The sequence below is a fragment of the Siniperca chuatsi genome, linkage group LG1, assembly GCF_020085105.1.
Source record: "Siniperca chuatsi isolate FFG_IHB_CAS linkage group LG1, ASM2008510v1, whole genome shotgun sequence".
Lineage (NCBI taxonomy): Eukaryota > Metazoa > Chordata > Actinopteri > Centrarchiformes > Sinipercidae > Siniperca > Siniperca chuatsi.
Genome location: NC_058042.1, coordinates 6,848,636 through 6,871,352, shown reverse-complemented (window position 1 = coordinate 6,871,352; position 22,717 = coordinate 6,848,636). Strand labels below are relative to the sequence as shown.

Sequence of the window (22,717 nt, the reverse complement as noted above, 5' to 3'; positions counted from 1 at the left end):
GTCACCATCTGTCAAAAACTGAATAATTGAGCACCATATCTACTGCTGCTTAACATTTGTTTTATCTGAATACTAACAAAGTCCTGTGAGGGCTGTCCTTGTGATTTTTATCTGTACTTTGACACTGATAATCAAGCACAACAAAAGAAGCTGCACTGGACTTGTAAGCAAGTTAAATTTGTGTTTTTCCTACCTTTAGGCTGGTGTGTAAGAGCCCTGTGGTAAACATAGCATACAGTAAAACATTTACTGTATGCTAGAACACAAGATCTACAAAGACGTATTCTGTTGCGAGTTTTGAGTGTGTAACGATCATAACCTGAGCTGCCTGATTAGTAGAGAGATCAGTGTGTAGTTTGCTTTTGTATGCCGTTTGTTTTGGACCTTTGTCTTGTATTGCATTGTTTGATCCTCAGTTCTTCCTGACCACAAGACACTGAAACCCAAATTGCTCCTGAAGGTCAGCCCAGCACTTTGCATGTTAGCTTGCTGCCATAGGTGTGTGTGTGTGTGTGTGTGTGTGTGTGTGTATGTGTGTGTGTGTGAGAGAGAGAGAGAGTGTGAGTGAGAGAGAGAAAAAGAGAGAATGGGTGAATAAGAGGCAACCAGCAGCTTTAAGATACCTAAAAGATCTCAAGAACATTTGACAGGTTAGGAGATTTGAGATATACACAGTACAAACAGGCCATGGTGAATGCCTTAAAAACAAATAGCAGGATCTTAAAATAAATGTTTTGATGCACTGGAAGCCAGTGAAGAAAGCCCAGCCTGTGAGAGAGATTGTGTTTCTTTTTGATGCCAGCAAGAACTTTTGCAGCAGCATTTTGGACAATTAGGTGGTAATGATGGAGTCGGGGAGGCCAAATATGACAAACTCAGACTTGCTCTCATTAAGTTTGAGAAACAGTCTTTGATGTTTTGAGACATCAGTTCCTTCAGTCAATATTAGGGGGCTGCATGAGGTTTATTTACCTCCGAGTGTATTTTTGTTTATATTTTTTTATAGATGCATCTTGCGTATTAATTTGTTTTGGGGTTTTTTCTGTATTCACACAAATTTAAAAAAAAAAAAAAATGATTTAGAGCTCTGAAAACAAAACCTCCTTTTGTTTTCGAAAGCTCTGCGTTTAACTCACGGGCTACCTCCTCCTCCTCATCATGATTGAACATGACAAACGAGTCAAAATGACTGAGCCCTTTAGGCTTCCATGTGTAGGTCTGAGTGCAAGCAGCAGAAGCCTCTTTACAGCTGACCACTCGGGCTCTGAGAGCGACTTGGTTCTTCGTCCGGCTGTAGCAGTTTTCCTGCAGAGACAGGCTTAGGGCGAAGCTGCTATTTGTATTTTGGGAAAAACCCAGCCACATGTTAGCAGCTGCCTGAGAGACACTTAATACCAGATATAGCAGGTCTGAAAACATACTCAACACAGTTTGGTGTTAAATCCTCACTGATCAGGCTTAATGGAAAAATCTGCCCAAAACACTTGCTAGTAGGTTTGGAGGAGGAGGCTGACTTGTGATTGGCTGAGAGTTGAAAGGAGCCTTCCAGGTTGTAGCTTCACAGTGTCTAGTGCCAGAGATTTAACCTTTCAACCGATCATGAATATGGAAGGTGTTCATGTACACATACAGCACAGTGCCACTACCAAATTAAAAGCAACATTATATATATTTTGTGACTGCAGTAATAAAATGATTTTATGTGGAAAAAGGCATGAATTTAATATTTTGTTCAGTGACTCCATTATTTACAAAAACACATTATATCATATTGTTGTTGCAGGTGGCGTTGTTACAGTTAAGTCAGGCGCAAACCCCAGAGCACCTCAGAAGCTCAGGCTCAGATTTTAACAAGCTTGCACAGCAGATTTGTGTTCCTACACAGTATTCATCCAGTTTCTGGATTATGTATGTGGGGTTAAAAATCAGCAGCTCATCCGTTGGCAACAAGCCGCCCAGAGACAGAGCTGGAGTGTGCAGCGATTTCGGTACAGTGGCCAAAATCTGAACTGCAGGTCATCTGAGACCCTTGAGAAAGACGTTTAATCCTGATCATCATACATATTGAAAAGCTACTCACTAAAAGTGAGAACATGCTGTTTGAAAATAATAACAAGTACACTAAGCACCCAGAGTTATGTTAGAACAAAATAACAGTCTTGTTCTTGAATTGCAGTTTAAAGGCTAGTTAGTCCTAGTATTGATCTATATATCAGCGTTTTCAAACAACAAGAAGCTTAATTACCTAGCTAACTACAGCTGATAAAATCTGCCATTATGAGTCATTACAGCAAAATCAATTATTGCCTGCTAGAAATGATTTTGCTTTTGTCTGCCTCTGCGAGCAGTCTGCCAAGCAGAGCCACAGACAGACAGACACTAATGCATGTAAGTTAGTAAGCAGCAATACATACAGTCAGCATTTATGGGAACGCCCACAAAACATCACATCCATTTACACCAAGGGGGAAAACAAAGCATTCGCTACCATGCCGAAGAGTTGCTGTGTGGCTTTTTGCACGTCAAATAAACTTAAAAATCCATGTTTATGCGTGTAGTTGGCGCTTCATTACAGGTAATGTTAATGTTAGTTCGCTTTACCCAAACAGTGTTAGATTGTTTCAGGAGTGCCATGAATGTTGGATTAATCTTTCTAAGTTAAGTGAACTACATGCCATGTTTAGCTTAAACTTTGCAAACTGAGTAGCATTCCTTGCAACACGTTTTACAACAGCTAACATTAGCACTGCTACTGTCTCGAAACATGGTATTCACTAAAACATGCTAGTCTATTAGCCCTACTGGCTGTAGGGTAACGTTACTGATATTATGGTAAATTTAATGAATCTAATAAATGTAACAGTGTCTCTTACCAGGCGATTCAACCAGATAGCAGAAGATATCTGGCAATGACACTTCGGGCCATGTAGTTGGATCATTCGTCCAGTCTTTTATGAGACATGGACAACAATCCGATCTGGTTTAATTTTTCAATGTAGCGTTCTTTGTCAAATCACAGCAAAGACTATATAAAACCACATTTTCCCAGCATTTCCAGGCTGAGAGAAAGGACTGTTTCCCACCCTGACCACTATGACGAGATACCGACTGTATGAATAACAACATTTTTGGACATGACTAAGCTATTAATAGAATGAATGGGCTGCCAACTTACTAGATCCATGGTTGTCCCTATGCTAGTTCTATGCTATATATAAAATGCATAGTAGAAGGTTATTGCATATGTGCAGACATTAATTATGGGAATAGAGTGCTTGCGTTTTAATAAAGAAATCCCTCCCTCTAAAATCAAATATATACGCAGTTGGTATTGAATTCTGTAATATCACAGACACAAACACTTTTTTTTTTTAAACTGTCACAGTAACAAATCCAGTCACAAATCATAGGTTGTGAGTCACATGATTTCGAAGGCCGACATCTGCTAACACAGAAATAGGAAAATTCATAGCACCATTGAATGTAAATGCACATGTAATGAATCAGCTGTCCAATCTTCTCTAAGTGGCTATAGTGGGCACAGTACCATTCAAAGTGTAAAAAAATTTATGAATTCATTCTGCTCCATGCAGGGTGGTATTTATCCTCGGCATCATCCGTTCAAATTTCTTCAACACTCACCTTTCATCTTGTTTTATTTCTTACATGGGGCATAACTCATCTCTTTTAGATTAGCTTCTAGTTGGCAAAACGAGTCATAAATTTCTTTTATGTTGTATCAGTGTATAGTGATTCCCCTTTTCCAACTGCCTGAATAATTCTTTCCCTTTTGTATGTTTTATTGTACAGCAGAGATGTGCCGCCATTGGCTGTCTTCAGCTCTGTGTACTGCTGTTTGTCTAACAGATTTAGTACGAAAGCAGGGTGGACTTTCTTGTAGACAGTATATGCCATAACTTGGTCTCAAAAAACAAGATAAAATTAAAGTAAGTAAAATAAAATAAATCTCTTTGATATAAACAATAAAATATAGAATCAGATGTATAAAATAAAATATAGATGTCTTTATCTAAGCCTTACAACATTTGTCAGTGGCCAGGAGCCCTTCATGTCAACCACCACTCCACTAAATCCTCAGCCCCATAATCTCTCATAAACACTCCCTGACTGTGGAACCTCCTTGGCACTGCCAGCATGTGTGTGCCAGCCCTATATACCCATTAGAACCGTTAAGCCTCTGTTTCTCATCCCCAGCCCCCACTCCTCACAGCAAAGGTGAATTTGTCTGATGATTACTTCACTTTGCACTACGGGTGGCGTTGATCCTCGACTCAGGCAAGAAATCTTTAAAAACAGAAAAAGTACTTATCCATCCCTATCCGCCACAGTCATTACCAGCAAAGGTTTGCATACTGCAGAAATTGAATTTCACTTGATCTATCTCCCTGTAGTTTCAGCACTCCCTCCTCCCCTTCATAACCCCCCTTCACTTTTTGCTCATATTCATCCCCCTGCTTTATTTGTACGTTCATACTTCTCCATCTCTACCCTCCTTTATTCTGTCACCATACACACCACTCTCATTTATTTCCCTCTCTCCCACAGCAGCCTGTATTCCAGTTAACCAGACCATTCCAATCCATCCATAAATAGGAAAACCACAGTAAACAAAAATCAGAGGAAGATGCTGCCGGTGAAATCAGAGAACGTTTCTCTCTATTTCTTTTCAACTCCCCTCGCTGCCTGTGCCTCTCATTCTCCCAGTGCACTGCAGCTCCTCCTTCCACCTCTCTCATCAGCTGCCCCTCCCTCTTCCTCTCTGTCTCTGCTAGGTACAGCATGTATGTGAGTGTGTGTGAGCCAGCAGAGCCGCCTGTGTGTTTACATGTCAGCCTATCAGTGCTGCCGGATTTAGCGCATCTGGAGAGGACGAAGGCATTTCTCAAATGCCCCTCAGACAAGGGATTCTCATTGCTGCATGTATCCCTCTTTCCCGTTTGAATCTAGCCTGTCTTGAATCCTGCATCCCTGTCTCCATGCTTTCGGAGGCATTTTGAATTTCCTTGGCAACATGGAGCTGCCTGAATTAGAATTCTCTGCATGACAGTCCTGGTAAGTACTCTGTCTCTATGGTGGGCTTTGAGCACTGAGGCATTGGATCAGATTTATTATGGTGCAGTGGTGGGGCCAGGGGATCGCCAGGGAGCAAATTAATGTCAGGAATAAAATTGTGTATCATAGGCAAATGGAAAGGATTAAAAGAAGGAGAATTATTTACTGAGGAGGGTTCCAGATCTTATTTGTGCTTTGTCATCCAGATGGGTTTCATTTTGCTGTGTGCTATGCAATCTGGGTTTGTACTGTGTATGGAACACACACATATGATGTGTGCATGTAACGTCTGAATGTACAGTATGTAGCTTGTATTTTTCATGGTGTATATATAAATCCAGGTATATACTGTAAACATTATATTGTGCGTGCATGAATGCATACAAAACACACCTATGTCCTGCCTTTTCATATCACAGCTATAGGTGTGAGGCTGAGCAGGAGAGTGTCTGTTTTGTGTTTCTCCCTGAGTGTTTTGCCAGGGTGGTTGTTGTTGCTTCCTAATCTGCCCTCATTAACATTCATGTTCCTTCAAATGCCAGTAAACTCATCTAGACTCACACTTATTCATTCTCAGCAGCCTTTTGCTGTTAGCTGTTTCCAGTGGCGATGAGGGATCCTATGCAGGTGTTTGATTTGCCACAGGTTAGATAGATGCATGGTGGTGATGGGGAGGGTGGGTGTGGGGGATGATGGGCAACTTTGTATGATTATTTATGCAGGCCAAATAAACAGTCTCTCTAGTTTAATTTCTATTGCCTGTTACATTTGCATCTTCATAATCATGGCTGCAACGCTCCAGCAGACAGCCAGTTATGAGGGGACTCTTCCTCTCTGTTTTTAATAGTGCAGTAATAACCTCTGCAAACCACAGACCATCAACAGTCTCTGAGTGAGGGGTCTGCTCTTCACGTCAAGGCTTTATGAGATAGACAAAGCTCTTAATTGGGCCCCTGTAATCAGGTTATGACAGCTGATTGGAATCTTTTTTTTTTTGTAGTTATTTATGCGTGTCACTGTGTGTGCACGTCTGCAGCACCAAAGCACTCCAATTTCAATGGACTGAAATGAGTAAGGCATGTTTATGACTGGAATTTCTGATTACATCTGGTGAACAAATGAGTCATTAAATCTATCATTGTTACTGGGCAAACTGTTTTTCAACAATCTACATAGTATCGGTTTGTTGCATGTCTATGGGTATCACAGTGTGTGAATGTAAATGCAAGATCAGCACAAGTTGCTAATTATACAACTTACGCACCATTTATGCGCAAATTACAGCTGTAAATCAATTTTACCCTGCATTTCAATGAAATTAACATTGGTTTGATGTAAATTTATGTTATATCAAAATATTTTTGCATTACCACAATATTTAACCTGCATCAGTTGAAATTTTTTGGCTCCCAACTGGATGCAGCACAACAAGTTGCAGTTACAGTAGCTAAAGGGGATCTATCATCATATTTATATCCCCCAGTAAATATGAATCCAGTATTCAGTCTTTTAAGCTCTGTTTTGGTCTCCTGAATATTTGGCTCTCTAGCTGTTAAATGCTACTTTATGTTCACCAGCTAGACACCAACTTTGTCTATCTGCCATGTGGTGTTGGGCAGGAAGAGTACTGGGGCTTTTTTTGTCTGCTGTGGCTGTAAGCCACACTGATGAGAGCGGTGAGACTGAACCAAAACAGTGCAGGCTGTGAAACCAAAACCGTGAGCTAAAAGACGCTAAAACACAGAGGGGAACTGCAGAGTCGCGAGATTATTCTCTTTGGATTCATCACTACGAGCATCATTTGATAAATATAAAAATGTTTATTTTAGCAGCTTTAATGTTTTCCACAATAGAGCATGGACATCATTTTGCATACTACTGACCATTTAAAGCAATTCTATGTGATCAGTGAGAACCTATTACACTAACCTACTGTGTGTTGTGGAATCTGTAAGAAACTAAACTCACTTCACTCAGACATCTCAGGAAAAAAAATCTCAAAGTGTTGTCTTTGGAAGCCGATATACAATATTTCAATTCTATTCAAATGTAACTGACAAAATTTGTATAGTCATTTTAGCAGTACTAGTAATACAATTAGTAATACTAGTAAAATGATCAAGACAATGCACACAAATACAATAAAAACTATGGAGCCTATACTTCAGTGCATTTCATTCCAAACAAAACACAATAGACACAATGAAAGCAGTGCTGCTGTTCATTTTTTCACAGTGCTTTGTTCCATGCTGTCATATGCTTAATATTCTGTGATGTAGCAGTAATACTGAACAAAAGTATATTGAAATAAAAGCCACTGTATTTGTTCCAGAGTTTACTATATATGCTCTATGTGAGTAATAATGATACAGAATGAATAATGTCACCTCCATTTGAAGCCTTTGTAGTGTCTCTTATGGTTTATTTTTCTTGTGTTTGATTTTGAGTTCTAATTATAGCTCATTTTATTTACAGCTGAAATCAGGGCACTCCTGCACATAACAGTTCGTTTGTGATGCCCCAGAAAGGAGCAATGTATAAACTGGCCAGGAAACATCTAGGGTGTTACTATTAAGGCATTTTCTGAAACAAGATCTATCTGGAATCAAGATGCTGCAACATAATGGGTAACATCAGCCACCTTGAAAAGGAAATGGTGAAAGGGATTGTGGTGAAGACTGCCAGACCACGTGTTTATACAGTGTCTGCTGGATGGCGAGGTGACAGACAGAGGCAGATCTGTCACAGGATACTCAAATTTGCGTTCTACAAATGTAGTCAGAAGGTCACAGTCCTGCTGTTCTGCAGCAGCCTTCCTCATTTAAATTTAATAATAACAGCTTTATGCAAAATAAGAGACTGTCAGGGGCTCTTAGGACAGAGGACTGAGGTTGCTTCATGTTCATGCTCCTGGCTGGATTCAAGCTCTAGCATAGCAGAGCCTCCAATAACATACACTGGAACTGATGACAGCAGAAATCTTGCAAAGACTGTCTCTTCTTATTCATCTGTCTGTCTGTTCATCCTATCCTTTAGTTTGGCTGGTTTTTATAATATACGTGACACCAGTGCTCTGGTTTCTTTCACTTGAAAGAAAGGACATGATGAATGATTGCTCTGTATTTCTGTTTTCTCAAAACTGTGAGGACTGGGGCAGTAAGTAATTAAGCCTTTGGATTTTTTATGCCATATTTCTCTATCAACACCAAGGCTGATGCATTCCTTCAAAGCAACCAAGGTAAAGAATTTGCAGAAAGAAATTTGAACACACTACTTAAATGAATGGTCTAAGTTTCAGTAAAAAATGCCAAAGCACTTGTACTGTAGCCGGTGAGTGATTTGGTGTGAAAATCTCTTAAAATCTCCCATTGTGCTTTCTAAGAGGCTTGTCTGAGGTAAAATTTCCGTTAGCATGGCATTTAGCCCTCTCTTTTCAATTCCAGTCCAAAACATCTTATATTCCCTGATGGTGAGTATAGAGGATAAAGGTTTGTGTAATTTCCAGCTTATCCTACTTGACTTTCAAGAGGAATGGGTGTTAATGAAGAAAGGAGCCTCTTTTGTAGTATTACTTTTAGACTCTGTCAATGAACCAAGAAACAGATCTGCATGGTAATCCGTGTCTAACAGGTTAAATATACGGCAATGTTCATTCCAGTCCCTTTTTTCCCTTCAATATTTTAATGTGGATCAGGATCATTTTGCTGTTTTAAACATCCCATTATGGATCTGACTGCTCTTGTTGATTCTGAGCCAGTAAAAGTCCAACAGGATGCAAATATCTCAGCACTGTGTCTTTATTTAGATTGATATAATAAGAAATGTGTTATTAGGCCAAAAGGGAATGAACAATTTGAGGAAATAGTGTAAAAGACAGGTTGCATGTCACTTATCTAAAGCAATATTAAAACATTAGAAAAAAATGTCTTTGGATGGCAAATGAAATCTCCATTAAGCAATATTTTCCATATCAACACTAAATCAAATGACTCTTGAAAAGGGCTGTTAGTATTGCTGATCTCAGAGAATAAATAGCCCAGTCTGCAGCTCTGTGCAAGCTTTCAGCCATTTCCAGTTAATTGTTTTGGTTCACCAGCCCTTCTGGTTGAGTCCCTCTGGCTCTCACTGACCCCCCCATATAAAACCGTGGGCAGCTGCTCCCAGCTCAAAAGCTTCCAGCTCAAAAGCTCCCACTCACTGATTGTACACTACCGGCCCAGGGTGAAATAGTGGAGTAGAAGGCCAGTATCTTTTGGAGAGTTGAGTGCCTGGTAAAGACGGTCGAACATCTAGGAACCCAAGGAGACGGAGATATTAATTCAGGAGTTGAAAGACCAAACAAGGACTAAAATTAAAGTGATTACTAGACCATTTCTCACATTGCCAGACAAAGAGTCTAGAAGAATTTTAAAGTAGAATAAAAGTGTATATTGAATGAGTAGCCTAAGTAACCACTGGCCAACCTTAGGCCATGTTCTTTTGGCTCACATTAGTCACAAGAACCTCATAGTACTTAAAGGCTCGTCAGCTATGGCTTTGTTTTGAAGTCTACTGTCTGGATCTATTGCTCAAAATTGCTAAAGGTAGCTTTAATTTTAGCAGATCTAACTAACTGTTTTCATTAGTTAATACCAGGACCCTTGGAAAATACAATCTTAAAACAACTCATTTAGAATTTGCAGTGTTAGAAGTTGGTAAAGACTTTATTTTCAATGTGTTGTTTATAGTCTGTTTCGATCCTACACCTTGATCGTATATAGATCCCTATGCTTCTAAATCCTCAAGTCATATTTCATATTTAATCTAATTCTAGAAATTCTATAATGATGGTTACACATTGTAACCAGACATCTCTGAACACAGCTGGAGCTTTCTGATGGAGCTATATACAGTAGGTCTGTCCCCAGCTAATCAGGATGAGCCTATTCAAGTTCCCTGCCAACATACACTTAAAGCTCTGCATATTAGGACATAAGGAGTGATGTTCATTGTGATTGTTATTTTTAGAATTGTTCATGTACAGGAACAAGCCACCTCACACTTGAGGTGAAAAATTCCAAAAATTGATAATTTTGTGTTTGTGCATTTCTATAATACAAATGCGGTCAAGGCAGATGCTTACTATTACATTCACATACATTCAACATACAATAAAAACAGAGAAATCCAAGGCACTCAAAGTTCTGAATGTAGTACAAAGCTTTTATTCAACCATAGCTGACACCCACATGTTTCAGTAGGAGTCCTCTTCAGGGTGTGACATGTAGATGTCAGCCCAAAGAGCAACTTTGTTTGCTGAGGATGATGTTTTTTTTAAAATCATTTTCTAATTTCTTTCTTTTAAACAAAATACTTTGATAGTGCTCCAGTTTCCATTTCTGAGATGCTAACATACCTGTTTGGTTGTTCTTACAGACAGAAACCAGAATTAGACATTTCTCCTACACACACACACACACACACACACACACAACAGGAGGGTAAGGCGAGCAATATTCAAATTGTCGCAAACCGCAATTTCACCACTAGATGCCACTAAATCCTACAAACTGCTCCTTTAAATGCAAGTCCATCAAAAATTTTAATATCGCAGCACCATGATGATGATGAAGGCAAGATAAATGAAAACATTAGGTGAGGGCAATAAAGCATGATGTACTGGAGCAGAGTTGTGTGACGTGTTTTAGTTTTGCTGTTATGAGTGAGTCTGTCTCTGGCTGGGACATTAACTTTGTTGTGCAGCCAGTCTTGCCTTTTATTGTTGTTGGACTGATATGAATCACAGCTGTTTTGTTTTATTTTGTTTGCAGTATTTTTTGTGACTTGCACTGTGTCACTGGGTGTATCTTGTTTATGCTTGTTTTTGGTGTGCTCCACATCAGTTCCTTTATCTACTGTTCTAATTCCATGCGATCATGAGGGGCCTTTTACACACCAGACATTTTGACTTGTCATACTAGGAAAACGTGTTGTTACTAATAACATGAACGATGGATGCACAATACTAGGACACTGGACACGGAGCAGCTAAATGGAATGAAGCCATCATTATTTACCCCTGTGCTTTTCGTACTGTGCATATCAAAATGTCTTCTGTGAAAAAGGCCTATTTGTATAAATTAAAAATATTGGTGCCAGCTGACCTGGGAACTTGAGTTGTCTTAAAAAATGTTGTGGCAGGCAATGATGAACTGACGCTTATCAGGTCATAATAAGGGGAGTGTGTCACACAAAAAAGGGTCCACTGAATTGTTTTAGATGCATTACAGAAGATGGAGGATCAAAGATGATTTGGTTAGTCTCGTCCAAACCTAACACGGCAGCGGCTGATGGCCGCCCACCATTGAGTCTGGTTCTGCCCGAGGTTTCTGCCTCTTAAAGGAAGTTTTTTCTTGCCACTGTCGCCAAATGCTTGCTCATGATGGGATTTGTTGGGTCTGTGTAAATAATATTATAAAGAGTACAGTCTGGACCTGCTCTATAGGAAAAGTGCAATGAGATAACTTCTGTTATGAATTGGCGCTATATAAATGAAATTGAATTGAACTGAATAGCGCTGGTCTTGTGGAGGTGCGTAGTAAAATGGGTTGCAGTGCTCACTGTTGAAAGCTCACATTAATTACTGCTTTATTGTGTGAGAAATACCATGTAGAGAAAATATTTATTTTTATGTATTTATGCAATTCGAAAAACAGCTTTTCACGTGATAACACTAACATGTATTTGTTTTTATAAGAGTTGGGATTAATTAAGTATTACATTACAATAAAAGCCTACAGTCTGCTTGGCCAGCCTCCACCACTACCAGCCACGATTCCTGACATCTGGATGAATGCTGTGTTGGTCAGCATTAGGTGAGTGCAGTAAAGGTGCTTTGAGACAGACAGTCAAATGGAAAGCCTAATGGAGACCGTTACTTTCACTTCTATTAACCACAGTAATTGGTGATGTTTAGGTAGAGAACTGGCTTCTATGATCAACTACTCCATGTCCCCAGGCATCTTCATCTACAGTGTCATTTGTAAAACTGAAAAGGCATCTGTCCGAATTTGTTGTAGAAGCACCCTTAGGCTTTAGGCTAGGTTTTTTGGTCCAAACTCCGTATCCATTCATTTCAATACATTTGCGGACCTGTGCTGATTCTCCAAAACCAATACTAACATTTTGACAAATTCTTGTATGCTTTTGATAGTTTTTATGTCCAAGCAGCTGGTTGGTGAATGCTAATGGAGTTCCAGTTTAATCAGCTTAAATCCTTGGCTCCTCTCCCCACCTTCTTTTGTGTCAATATAATACAATATTATAATATATATAATATATATTATATTATAGTACAATATGATAATTCTGTAATCATATTTGTTTCCACAGTGGGACAGTACACACCTCTCCACCTCTTAAGCTTCCGTGAACTGCTTCTTAAAAAGCCTGAAAAATCATTTTGCAAAAACACTGCAGAAGGTTAGCTTTAGTGAAAAAATGTTCTAATTACTGGTATAAATCTTTTGGACTGCAATTGTTTGGCTTCTGAACACTTATTATGCTGGATTATGGAGCATGAGGTGTTTTGAGTAGGTTTGTAGTAATTTAGTTCCCTTTGGAACTTTAAACTGTCTCTGCTAGGCCCTTTTGTTTTGAAGTAGGCTGACAGAGCTGGAGTATGAGAATTTACTGTGCGTTATGGAGACATACAAACTGACACAGGTAATTAAATAGTGTAACATTTTAATTTTTGCATGATCCATTCCTTCAAAAAGAAGCTTCTGTACATTTGCTTGTCTTCCACAGTGATCACTATAATTATCTGGACTCCCCTAATCTCTTTTAACACTATCTCCTTCCAAAATAAGTATGGGTATCATCTGTACAATAACTTCTGAGGCAAAAGTATAAGCCTTTCTGGCTGAGAGTCCTGCTAGCTAGGGGAAACTGCTGTCAAAAAAAGAAAGATTGAGAGTTTGCTGACCCCATGCAGGTGTGTTTCTGCATCTCACTGAACCATTTTGTCCTGAACCATGATGCAAAGAATTTGAGGCCAGATGTAAATACCTAATTTTGATTTGATTTGAAGAAAAGAGGTGGAAAATAAGTGGAACCTTTTGTGTTGATAATTAAAGTATGCACCAAAAAGCACAGAAAATGTTTGCTGTTTAGATATCACATACTGCAGGTAAAGTTCAGTCTAAGGGTGTTTTCACACCTGTGCTTTTTAGTCCGGTCAAATCGGACTCTGGTTCGTTTCCCCCTTGGTGCAATTCGTCCGGTCTCAAACAAACTCTGGAGTGGTGGGAACGTGATCCGACCTCGATCCGACCCAACTACCATAAACATTAACATATCACGCTTACCAAACACGTCTTTGGTTTAACATGTTGACGGTTAGCATGTCGTTGTACACACTCAATATTAGCTCCCTTGTTCTGTCGTCTGAAGGCAGCATGTATTCTTTGCAAAGTGTGAAGCAGTATAGTATTTTCAAGACGTTTCCTCGAAGTGCATTCAGCATTCTGCTGGTATAGTTGTGCCTGGTATATTGCCCAGATTATTACCACGGTTATGAGTAAATGCCAACTGGACCGCCGCTCCATTTTAAATTGCATAGCAATGTTTCTCTCACAGAAATATGCACTAGTCCAGAACACAGGACCTTTTTCCTGTAGGCAAATCTGACCAATAAGCGGAGTGAACATTCTCACGTGGTTTGTAGTGATGCTTTTTGGTTCGCTTGCATTTTTCTGTAAAAAAACAAAAAAAACAAAACAAAAAGAAACAAGGGGAAAACACTCCAAGATTACAAACTCATCAACTGATTCTGAAAGACTTGTCCACTGTAATCTCCCACAAACACTTTCACAGGTTTTCTTGTTTGTTTGCTTTTTGACTTTTAAATGTTTGCTTTAAATTTGTCAGTTGAACACAAACATACCAGTGGAAGCGATCTTCATCTCTTAAATCCTGTACATATTTACTCTTTTACTTTGCAGCTGTAGCTTCCTTGTTGTTTAATCCTCACTGTTCTCTAAAACTGAATAATCAAAGCTGTTTGAGATATGTTTGACACTTAACAAAAAGCTATCTATAAGAGGGGTGCAAATGACGACACTGTTCACGACTATAATGAAGAAAACTGAAGCTAGTAGTAGGCTAGTGAGTAAAATAATGTATGAACTGTCAAATTGAAATTAAAGCATTACTGACTGAAACGTGTGGGGTGTACAAGAGAAATTAGGAATTGTATATATGTTTGAATCTTGAGGAGACTGAGTTTTGTAATACATACTGTAAACTAGAAGCAACAAACCACAAAGAACATCACAGCTTTTTTTATTTGACTAAATGGTGTTTCCCAAAGATACAATACTCACGTATATAGGGTTGAGACAAAATAACATCCCAATGAGCAGCATTTGTTAACTATGAAGGACAAAAAAACAAAAAAACAGACAAATCATCTGTCCTGCATGCACATGAATCAAAGCAAAAAGCGAAATGATTTAATATATGAAGGGAAATACTCTCAGAACTCAAGCTGCCTTGATGCTTCATGACAGTGGTCACAAGTTGAAACTATCCAACAGGGACATGATAGACAAAAACAGTGTACAGTTTATAGGGAACTAATGACAAAGCTTTGTATTTGCAACTATGATTTCGTTACTTTAGAGGTACAGTTTAGAGTTAGTCATTTTTCATTGACTATTTACGTTATTTTGTTTGCCTCCTGTATGCAAAGGGTTCACTGATCACTTTTTTAAAAAAAGGGCCTAATTCCCCTTTTAATGTAAATATCCCAATAGTCTTTCCAGCATTATGCTGCACAACAAGGTACTTAACAATAAATAAAAACAACCAAAGGGCATGTATGCACTGATGCATATAGCTAATATGTCTACATGCTGCTTGCAGACATTCAGTGACCCATTAGCAGTGCACACCTCTCATCAGTTTGCCCTGTATCAAACCACACGGCACAATAAGAGAGGAGATGCAGAGATTCAAAGCAACAAGAGACTAATGGTGAGCCGGGACATGCTTTTGAGATAAGACTATGACACAGTGAGAGGTCCGCGGAGAAAATGCAAGCAGTCATGTAAGGGCAGAAGAGAAAGAGCTTACCACTCATATTCTTCCCCTGCACAATACCATCAAAAGAGGAATGGAAAGAATCAGGGTGGGGACAAAGCTAAAATGTAATTTTTTTCTCTCGGAAGAAGACAATACGTATGTAGGATTTAGTGGCATCTAGCATTGAAATTGCAGTTTGCAACCATTTGAATACCACTCGCATCACCCTCCTGTTCCAAGCGTGTAGGAGAAACTACGGTGGTCGCGAAACTCGCAAAAAACGCGAAAGGCCCAATCCAGAGCCAGTGATTGGTTTGTCCTTTCTGGGCTACTGTAGAAACATGGCGGCCCTCTATAGATAAAGAAGGCTTATTCTAAGGTAATGAAACAACGATTCTTATTTTCAGGTGATTATACACTAATGAAAACATACTTATAAATATTATATTCCATTTCTGCCAATAGCTCTTTTGAAATGTTACATACTGGACCTTTAAATCCCACACATTACTAAAGACTAAAAACAGTGTATATAAAAGGTTTTGGGCTATTGAGAGGTTATTTGCCAACTTCTTTTTTTAATTCAGAATTACAGCTCAAGGTCAAAACAAAGTAGTGATACAGTGAGTAGATCTGGGCTGTAAGGCCAGATTACACAGATAGTACCCCTGTCCCTACTACACTCTGAATCATAAATCATGCATGGTACTCTAGTAAGAAAATCACCACTGCATTTGCTTGTTTTCGATTAGCAATGACATCAGTGAGCCTCATCCTCATTCATATTCCTGACTTGACAAGATAAAATCACATTCTGTGTCAAAGAGATAAACATGTCACCCATTTTCTGCACTGAGTATCTTAGTAATATTTCATTTCACTTGAAGGTTTAGCATCTGTCACAATGGATCACAAGTTAAACATGTGCTTACACTAAATTTTTATCTTTAAATGCACTGAACTGCTGTTTGTTTTAAAAAATATTTCACCTGGGAGGTCACAAAGGAGCCACCGATAGACACTTTAGCTTTCATTCTGACAGCCTGCTTATTACAATGCCACATACACACTAGATTGATGCCCAATGTGTCTGACATATGCAGCCAACAGAAATGAACAGATATGGAGGAAGTGAAAATTGAAGCTGCAATTACTGTTCCATTGGAACCACTCAGACCACAATCCAAGCTGCCTCAGTCCCATGGCTTTAATTCACTTAGAGTGACGTGTAGTTTGTGTTGGTGCAATAAAAGCAGAATATTCTAATCTTCACTATCAAGTTTAATATTTTTTTAAAACTACAACAGTGTGGTAGACAGCGAAAGAGGCTCTAAAAAGCACTACACTAATATGAAGCGCTCTTACAAAAACACTTTTGTGGTGAATGAGAAAGAATAGGCAGTGCCTGTTCAGCTCCCACATATTATGACATGATGAATATTTAGACAGAGACTGTATTAACCTCTCAATGAGATTTCCTTTTTGAAATTTAAAAAGATACATTTCTTTACATCAGTGTTTATTGTTTAAATAATTTCATTATAATGTGGAATTTCCCAATTGTAAAGCAATATAGATATACTACTTCATTATCACATGCACTAATGTTTTGCTTTGTTTTTTTGTTTTTTTTACAACCTCGGGCCTTTAGATGATTTTTTTGCTCAGATAAAAATTAGGGGTGGGAATCACCAAAGGCCCCACGATACAATATTATTACAATACTTAAGTTATGATACGATATTGCGATTTTAAAACATTTTGCGATATGCTGAGTATTGCGATAACATATTTTGTCTGCTGTCAATCTAATATTGCTATGCAAAATATCACGATACTATGCTGTATCGATTTTTTCCCCCACCCCTAATGAAAATACTGAAGTAAAAACATCAATTAAGCCCAAGTCGTCATTATGTAAACAAAACACTGGTGAGGCCTGTCTTCTTAATAAAAATAAATCACAGTGTCATTTCTCGTACTTTGCATGAGGCTCTTTAAAGAGTGTGTCTCACAGATATAGCTGTGACTTAAATCGCATGATTGATGTGAGAAGTAGCTCTTGAAGGTTTTAGCAAGTTAAAAGTTCCCCAGAGTCCAAATCAAATAGGGGGTTAAAGTCCTCTGACAATCTCCCTCTCTCCATTTATCACCGCTTGGCAGCAAACTCTGTTTTATATCACTGCAAGGTCAGCAGTGGCATGGGATGTGTCAAGTTTGCAAATATGTGGGGGAGCCATTTAAAGACGTACCATGGCATTTTTGGCTGCTAATGAAAAATAGTATGTATGAGTAGAAACAATGTGTCACTGATCTTGGCAGTAATTGTTTTCAGCACACTCAGAAGTCAGAAGCACAGCAGGGTGGTTATATTGTGTGACCAAGCCCTTTTATTGATTGGCTGATTTCATTACTTGTGAGGAAAGTCACCATAATGAAATTATATGGCCAAAAAAGGACAGCTTATATTTTTGTAATTTTTGTAGTGTGCAGATAAAAGCAAAATTATGATTTCCACTGGCTTGGCAAAAGTTATGAAAATAGATTTTGCAAAGGTTTTATGATGTAAGAAATGTATTCAGCTCATACTGTAGGTTATGTTGAGAAAAGAGCCAAAATGTGCTGTTATGGTACAGTATTTATACAGAAACACCTTTTCTTCATACTGTAGAATAAAGTATAACATGTACGTATTACAGTACAGGAAAACATTTCAATGATATTTTGTCTCTTTGAACTGTAAGGAAAGTATTCCAGGAAAACAATTATTGAAGATATTATTATAATATTAACACTGAAGATACAGTATATTCTTGTTATTTGTATACATTTGGAAAGCCATATGTTGCCATATCTGTCTACAAATGGAAACCTTACCAGTAAGTAGACATAGCTTTTGCTTCCTGAAATCTGTTTCATTTTGTGTGTTCAGTTGGAATTAATGACGTACAGTAGTTATTCATGTATTCATTAAAAATCTAAATGTGATAATGGGCTGAATGGAATCCTGATTTGGTGCATTTTTTTTTCCTCTTAGAAACTAATGACATTTTAATAACTCTTTTCTTTTGATCTTTCCATCCGTTACTATTATAATACGGCATTGTTCAAAACTGTCATAGCCATTTCTGTACCACCATTACAGTCTACCAACCCCTCTTTTTCCATGTCTCCACAGGTAAGCAGTAGGATGGTGACTGGGGAGGCAGGAGGGCACAGCTACTTGGTGGCGTGCTGGCAGCCCATCCTGATCCTGATGCTGGGCACTGTCCTTTCTGGCTCCACCACTGGTTGTCCCTCTCGATGTGACTGCAATGCTCAGGAGCGCTCAGTTGTGTGCCATCGACGGAGACTGGCAGCTCTTCCTGAGGGAATTCCCACTGAAACAAGGCTGCTAGATCTCAGCAAGAACCGTCTGAAAACTCTGGGGCCCGAGGAGTTCATTAATTACCCTCAACTGGAGGAGCTGCAACTTAACGAAAACACAATTTCATCCATTGAGCCTGGGGCTTTTAGCAACCTTATGAACCTTCGTACTCTGGGTTTGCGCAACAACCAGCTAAAGCTCATTCAGCTGGGGGTGTTCACAGGCCTGACCAACCTCACCCAGCTGGATATTAGTGAGAACAAAATTGTCATTCTGCTCGACTATATGTTCCAGGAGCTGTACAACCTGAGGGCTCTGGAGGTTGGTGACAATGACCTAGTATTCATCTCACCCCGATCATTTCATGGCCTCAGCAACCTTGAAAGCCTCAACATTGAGGGATGCAATCTGGCCTCAGTGCCCACTGATGCCCTTAGCCATCTGCATAACCTGTTGTCACTTCGATTACGCTATCTCAATGTCACTGTCATAAGGGATTACTCCTTTAAGAGGCTGTATCGGCTCAGAGTGCTGGATATTTCTCACATGCCTGCCCTGGACACCATGACTCAAAAATCCTTGTTTGGACTCAACCTCACATCATTGTCCATCACAAACTGTAATCTTACTGTCATCCCCTACCAAGCCATCAGTCACCTAAGATATCTTCGGTTTTTGAATCTGTCTTTCAATCCCATACTAACTGTGGAAGGGAACCAACTGTTCAATCTACAGAAGCTCCAGGCTTTTCATTTGGCTGGTGGGAGATTAGCTGCCATTGAGCCCTACTCTTTCCGAGGACTCAACCACCTCCGTGTACTCAATATATCCAGCAATAGCTTGAGCACCCTGGAGGAGTCGGTCTTCCACTCAGTGGGAAACCTTGAGATCCTGGCTTTGTATGACAACCCGTTGGCCTGCGACTGTCGCTTGCTCTGGGTCTTCCGCCGGCGGTGGAGGCTCAACTTTAACAGACAACAGCCCATGTGTGCTTCACCCGAGGTTGTGCAAGGAAAAGAGTTCAAGGACTTCCCAGACATCCTCCCTTCTGACTACTTTATCTGTCAGAAATCAAAGATTGTGGATTATAAGGTTCAAGAAAGCCATGTAGATGAAGGAACTACGGTTCATTTTGCTTGCCAAGCTGAGGGTGATCCAATCCCTGTGATAATGTGGCTATCCCCTAAGAAAGAATACATCACCACCAAAACTGTGGGGTCAAGACTTTCTGTGTCTAATGAGGGCACATTGGAGGTGCGTTACTCCCAAATCCAGGATAACGGCACTTACTTGTGCATTGCAAGCAATGCAGCTGGCAATGACACCAAAGTTGCTCACCTTTTTGTGCATAGCTACTCCCCCAATTGGCCCCACCAGCCAAACAAGACATTTGCCTTCATTTCCAACCAGCCCAGCGATGAAGGTGCTAATGTGACTCGGGCCACAGTTCCATTTCCGTTTGATGTAAAGACACTTATCATTGCTACCACCATGGGATTTATCTCTTTCCTCGGAGTTGTCCTCTTCTGTCTTGTAATATTATTCCTCTGGAGTAGAGGCAAAGACAATACTAAGTCAAGTATAGAGGTTGAATACGTGCCACGTAAAGAGGAAACAGAGGAGGCCAGTCCAACTGAGGCACCCATACAATTCAACATGAAAATCATGTGAACTTCAAAAGGAGGCCACGTAAGCTTACAAACTGCAGTCAGGATGCATACTATCCTCGCTTCAAATACGTACTCAGTTTATGAGCGATAGAAATTGCACAGCAGCAAACGCATCTTGACACTATACCCTAAACCTTTTTTTTTCTTTTTCTTTTTTACTTCAGGGACTGAATCTTTGAAAGCAAATGTTGAATTTCAAATATTCAAATTTCTGTAAATTTGTATTGGCAATTCTCAATCAGTATGTTAACATGCATAAAAACAACTGTATTACTGTGTGTAACCAAATTAAGGTAATGGTTTGAATAAAGCACATGGATCACAGTAGACATTTCCCTGATAACCTGAGATTACATTATAGGTGTGTTACTGTCTGGAAGGATGTGGAGACTAGCCTGCAGGTATAATCTTTCTATCAGCACAAAATAACAGAAAGATGGATGTACAAAGCACAATAACCCACTACAACAACCCAAGTTCTGTTACTTGAAATGCTAAGTTAAAAGCAGTTTCTGTTTTCTTTTGTCCCATCACAAGCAATTGACAAGTATGACACGAGTATTCAGGGCATTTTTAGATAAATAAAAAAAAGGAAAGATACAGTCATAGTTAGAGAATAAAGATGTACTTTCAAGAAAGACGTCATACAATTACAAACATAAAGCTATATTTTGAGAAAAACAAATCCTTGTATTACAAGAATAAGGTAATCATTTTGAGAATAAGTTTATAATATTCAGAGAACGAAGTCGTGATGTTTTGGGAGTTGTAATATTACCAAAAAGTCATGTTTTAAAAAACACACATTTTTGGATGCTCTGAAATTAAAATTTTAGTATTAAGAATCAGTTGGAGGGATAGAGACTGAGTACAGTGGTGTACGTCACGTGTCAGTGAGCAGTGGCCTTTAACTACTTTCCAGCATTATTAAATTGTGTTTTCATGTTCTCTTAACTTTAATTTTGTCAATTGGTCTTCAATTGTACTGTGTCTATCAGTTATAACTGGAGTATTTCCTTAATCTGGTGACAATCGAATTATAAGTGGGCATGTTAACACACTGAATAAGAAAAATAAGCCAGTCCTACAATATTTGCTCCTTTCTGCCAACAAAGGAAGTTTGTCATTAAATGTATTGACATGTTCAGCTATACATATTTTTCTGTATGTTATTCTTTCCTTGTACATTATGCTATGGCACAATAGTAATGCTTTTAATGGATGTGGGTTGTGAACATATTACAATCTAAAGAGCAGATTAAATATTCAGTAAACATGTTTTTGATTTAACTGAACCAAAAGAGTTACCATTTTTCAGAGTGTATAAGAGTAACCTTGGAAATAATCAGATTAACAATTCATCATCAAGTATAACAAAGTTAATTTGTTTACCCATTTGGCAGCTCAGTAAGTGCAAGGACTGTATCCAAGTCCTGAGGTTATATTGTCACCCGTGCATCTCAAAAATGGTGACATTATTAATTTGTTGCCTTAAGTAACCATTTTCCAGCTTTCTGCTGAGCAATACCCAATATTTATTTGTAAAATGGAGTTTTAGGCCTCATAAGGATTGTATGTTGTCTAATTAATTTTACAGTCAAGGTCTGCTCTGAAGATAATGTGTTTATTAACTCTTAAAATACTTGTTTAAAAAAAAGGGATGGGTGGATGGAAATTCTATTAAAATAAATAACATTTTATACTATGGGGTGCTCATTTTATGCTAATCCACTATAAAAATGAATGTGAAGACGTATTTTTCATCTCTAACAGAGGTGATCTCCTGTGCTGCAAGTAATGTTCACAGTGCTTATTGCTTTACTTAAGAGACACACAGTGAAGCACACTTTTAGAAGTAAGTAAGTGCTTCACAAGAGTAAAATTATAAAAAAAATAAGACTATAAAAACAGTGAAAGAAACAATAAAACATAAGCAATAGCACCATAAAAAAACAATGAAAAGAATCAAACAATAAAACATAAGCAACAACAGACCTTAAAAAACACACACACAAAGATTACAAACAGTAGACAACACAAGGCGAGACAAAGGCCTGTCTTCAGCTGCTTTTTAAAAGGCGTCAACAGAGACCACAGAGCATAACTCTACAAGAAGAGCGTTACAGTGTCGGAGCCACCACTTCAAAGGCATGAACATATCTTTTTTTTTCAGTCGAGCGCGAGGGACAACCAGTAAGCCCCAGTCAGAAGACCTAAGTGACCTGCTGGTGATATAAGGGTGGAGCAGGTCAGTTTCTCAGGTGCCTGAGAAGACAAGAACCTTAAAATGAATCCTGAACCTGATGGGAAGCCAATGTAAAGAAGATACGATGGGTGTGATGTGAGTCGACCTGCTGGACCTGGTCAACAGAATACCCCTTAAATACTCATCTGATTGCAGTCTTTTAATGTTGGTACTTGCCAGTGTAGTCATAAAATCATATAGTGCATTCAGACCTGGTGGTAACGTCATAGTATACACGTTCATATTTGTGCACTGTAAATCACAATGGCATGTCAAAGTGAGATCATGTTAGACCAT

The 22,717-nt window shown here is 38.9% G+C and overlaps 1 protein-coding gene across 1 annotated transcript; it reads left to right on the top strand.

Annotated features, from left to right (window-relative positions):
* Positions 1 to 4,742: 4,742 nt before the first annotated feature.
* lingo1b (leucine rich repeat and Ig domain containing 1b) lies at positions 4,743 to 21,328 on the top strand. The gene is made up of 2 exons (XM_044195762.1): positions 4,743 to 5,073; positions 18,317 to 21,328. Exons 1-2 carry the CDS (start codon positions 5,062 to 5,064, stop codon positions 20,174 to 20,176), a joined length of 1,872 nt encoding a protein of 623 aa, XP_044051697.1. The 5' UTR covers positions 4,743 to 5,061; the 3' UTR covers positions 20,177 to 21,328.
* The last annotated feature ends 1,389 nt before the right edge of the window (positions 21,329 to 22,717 follow it).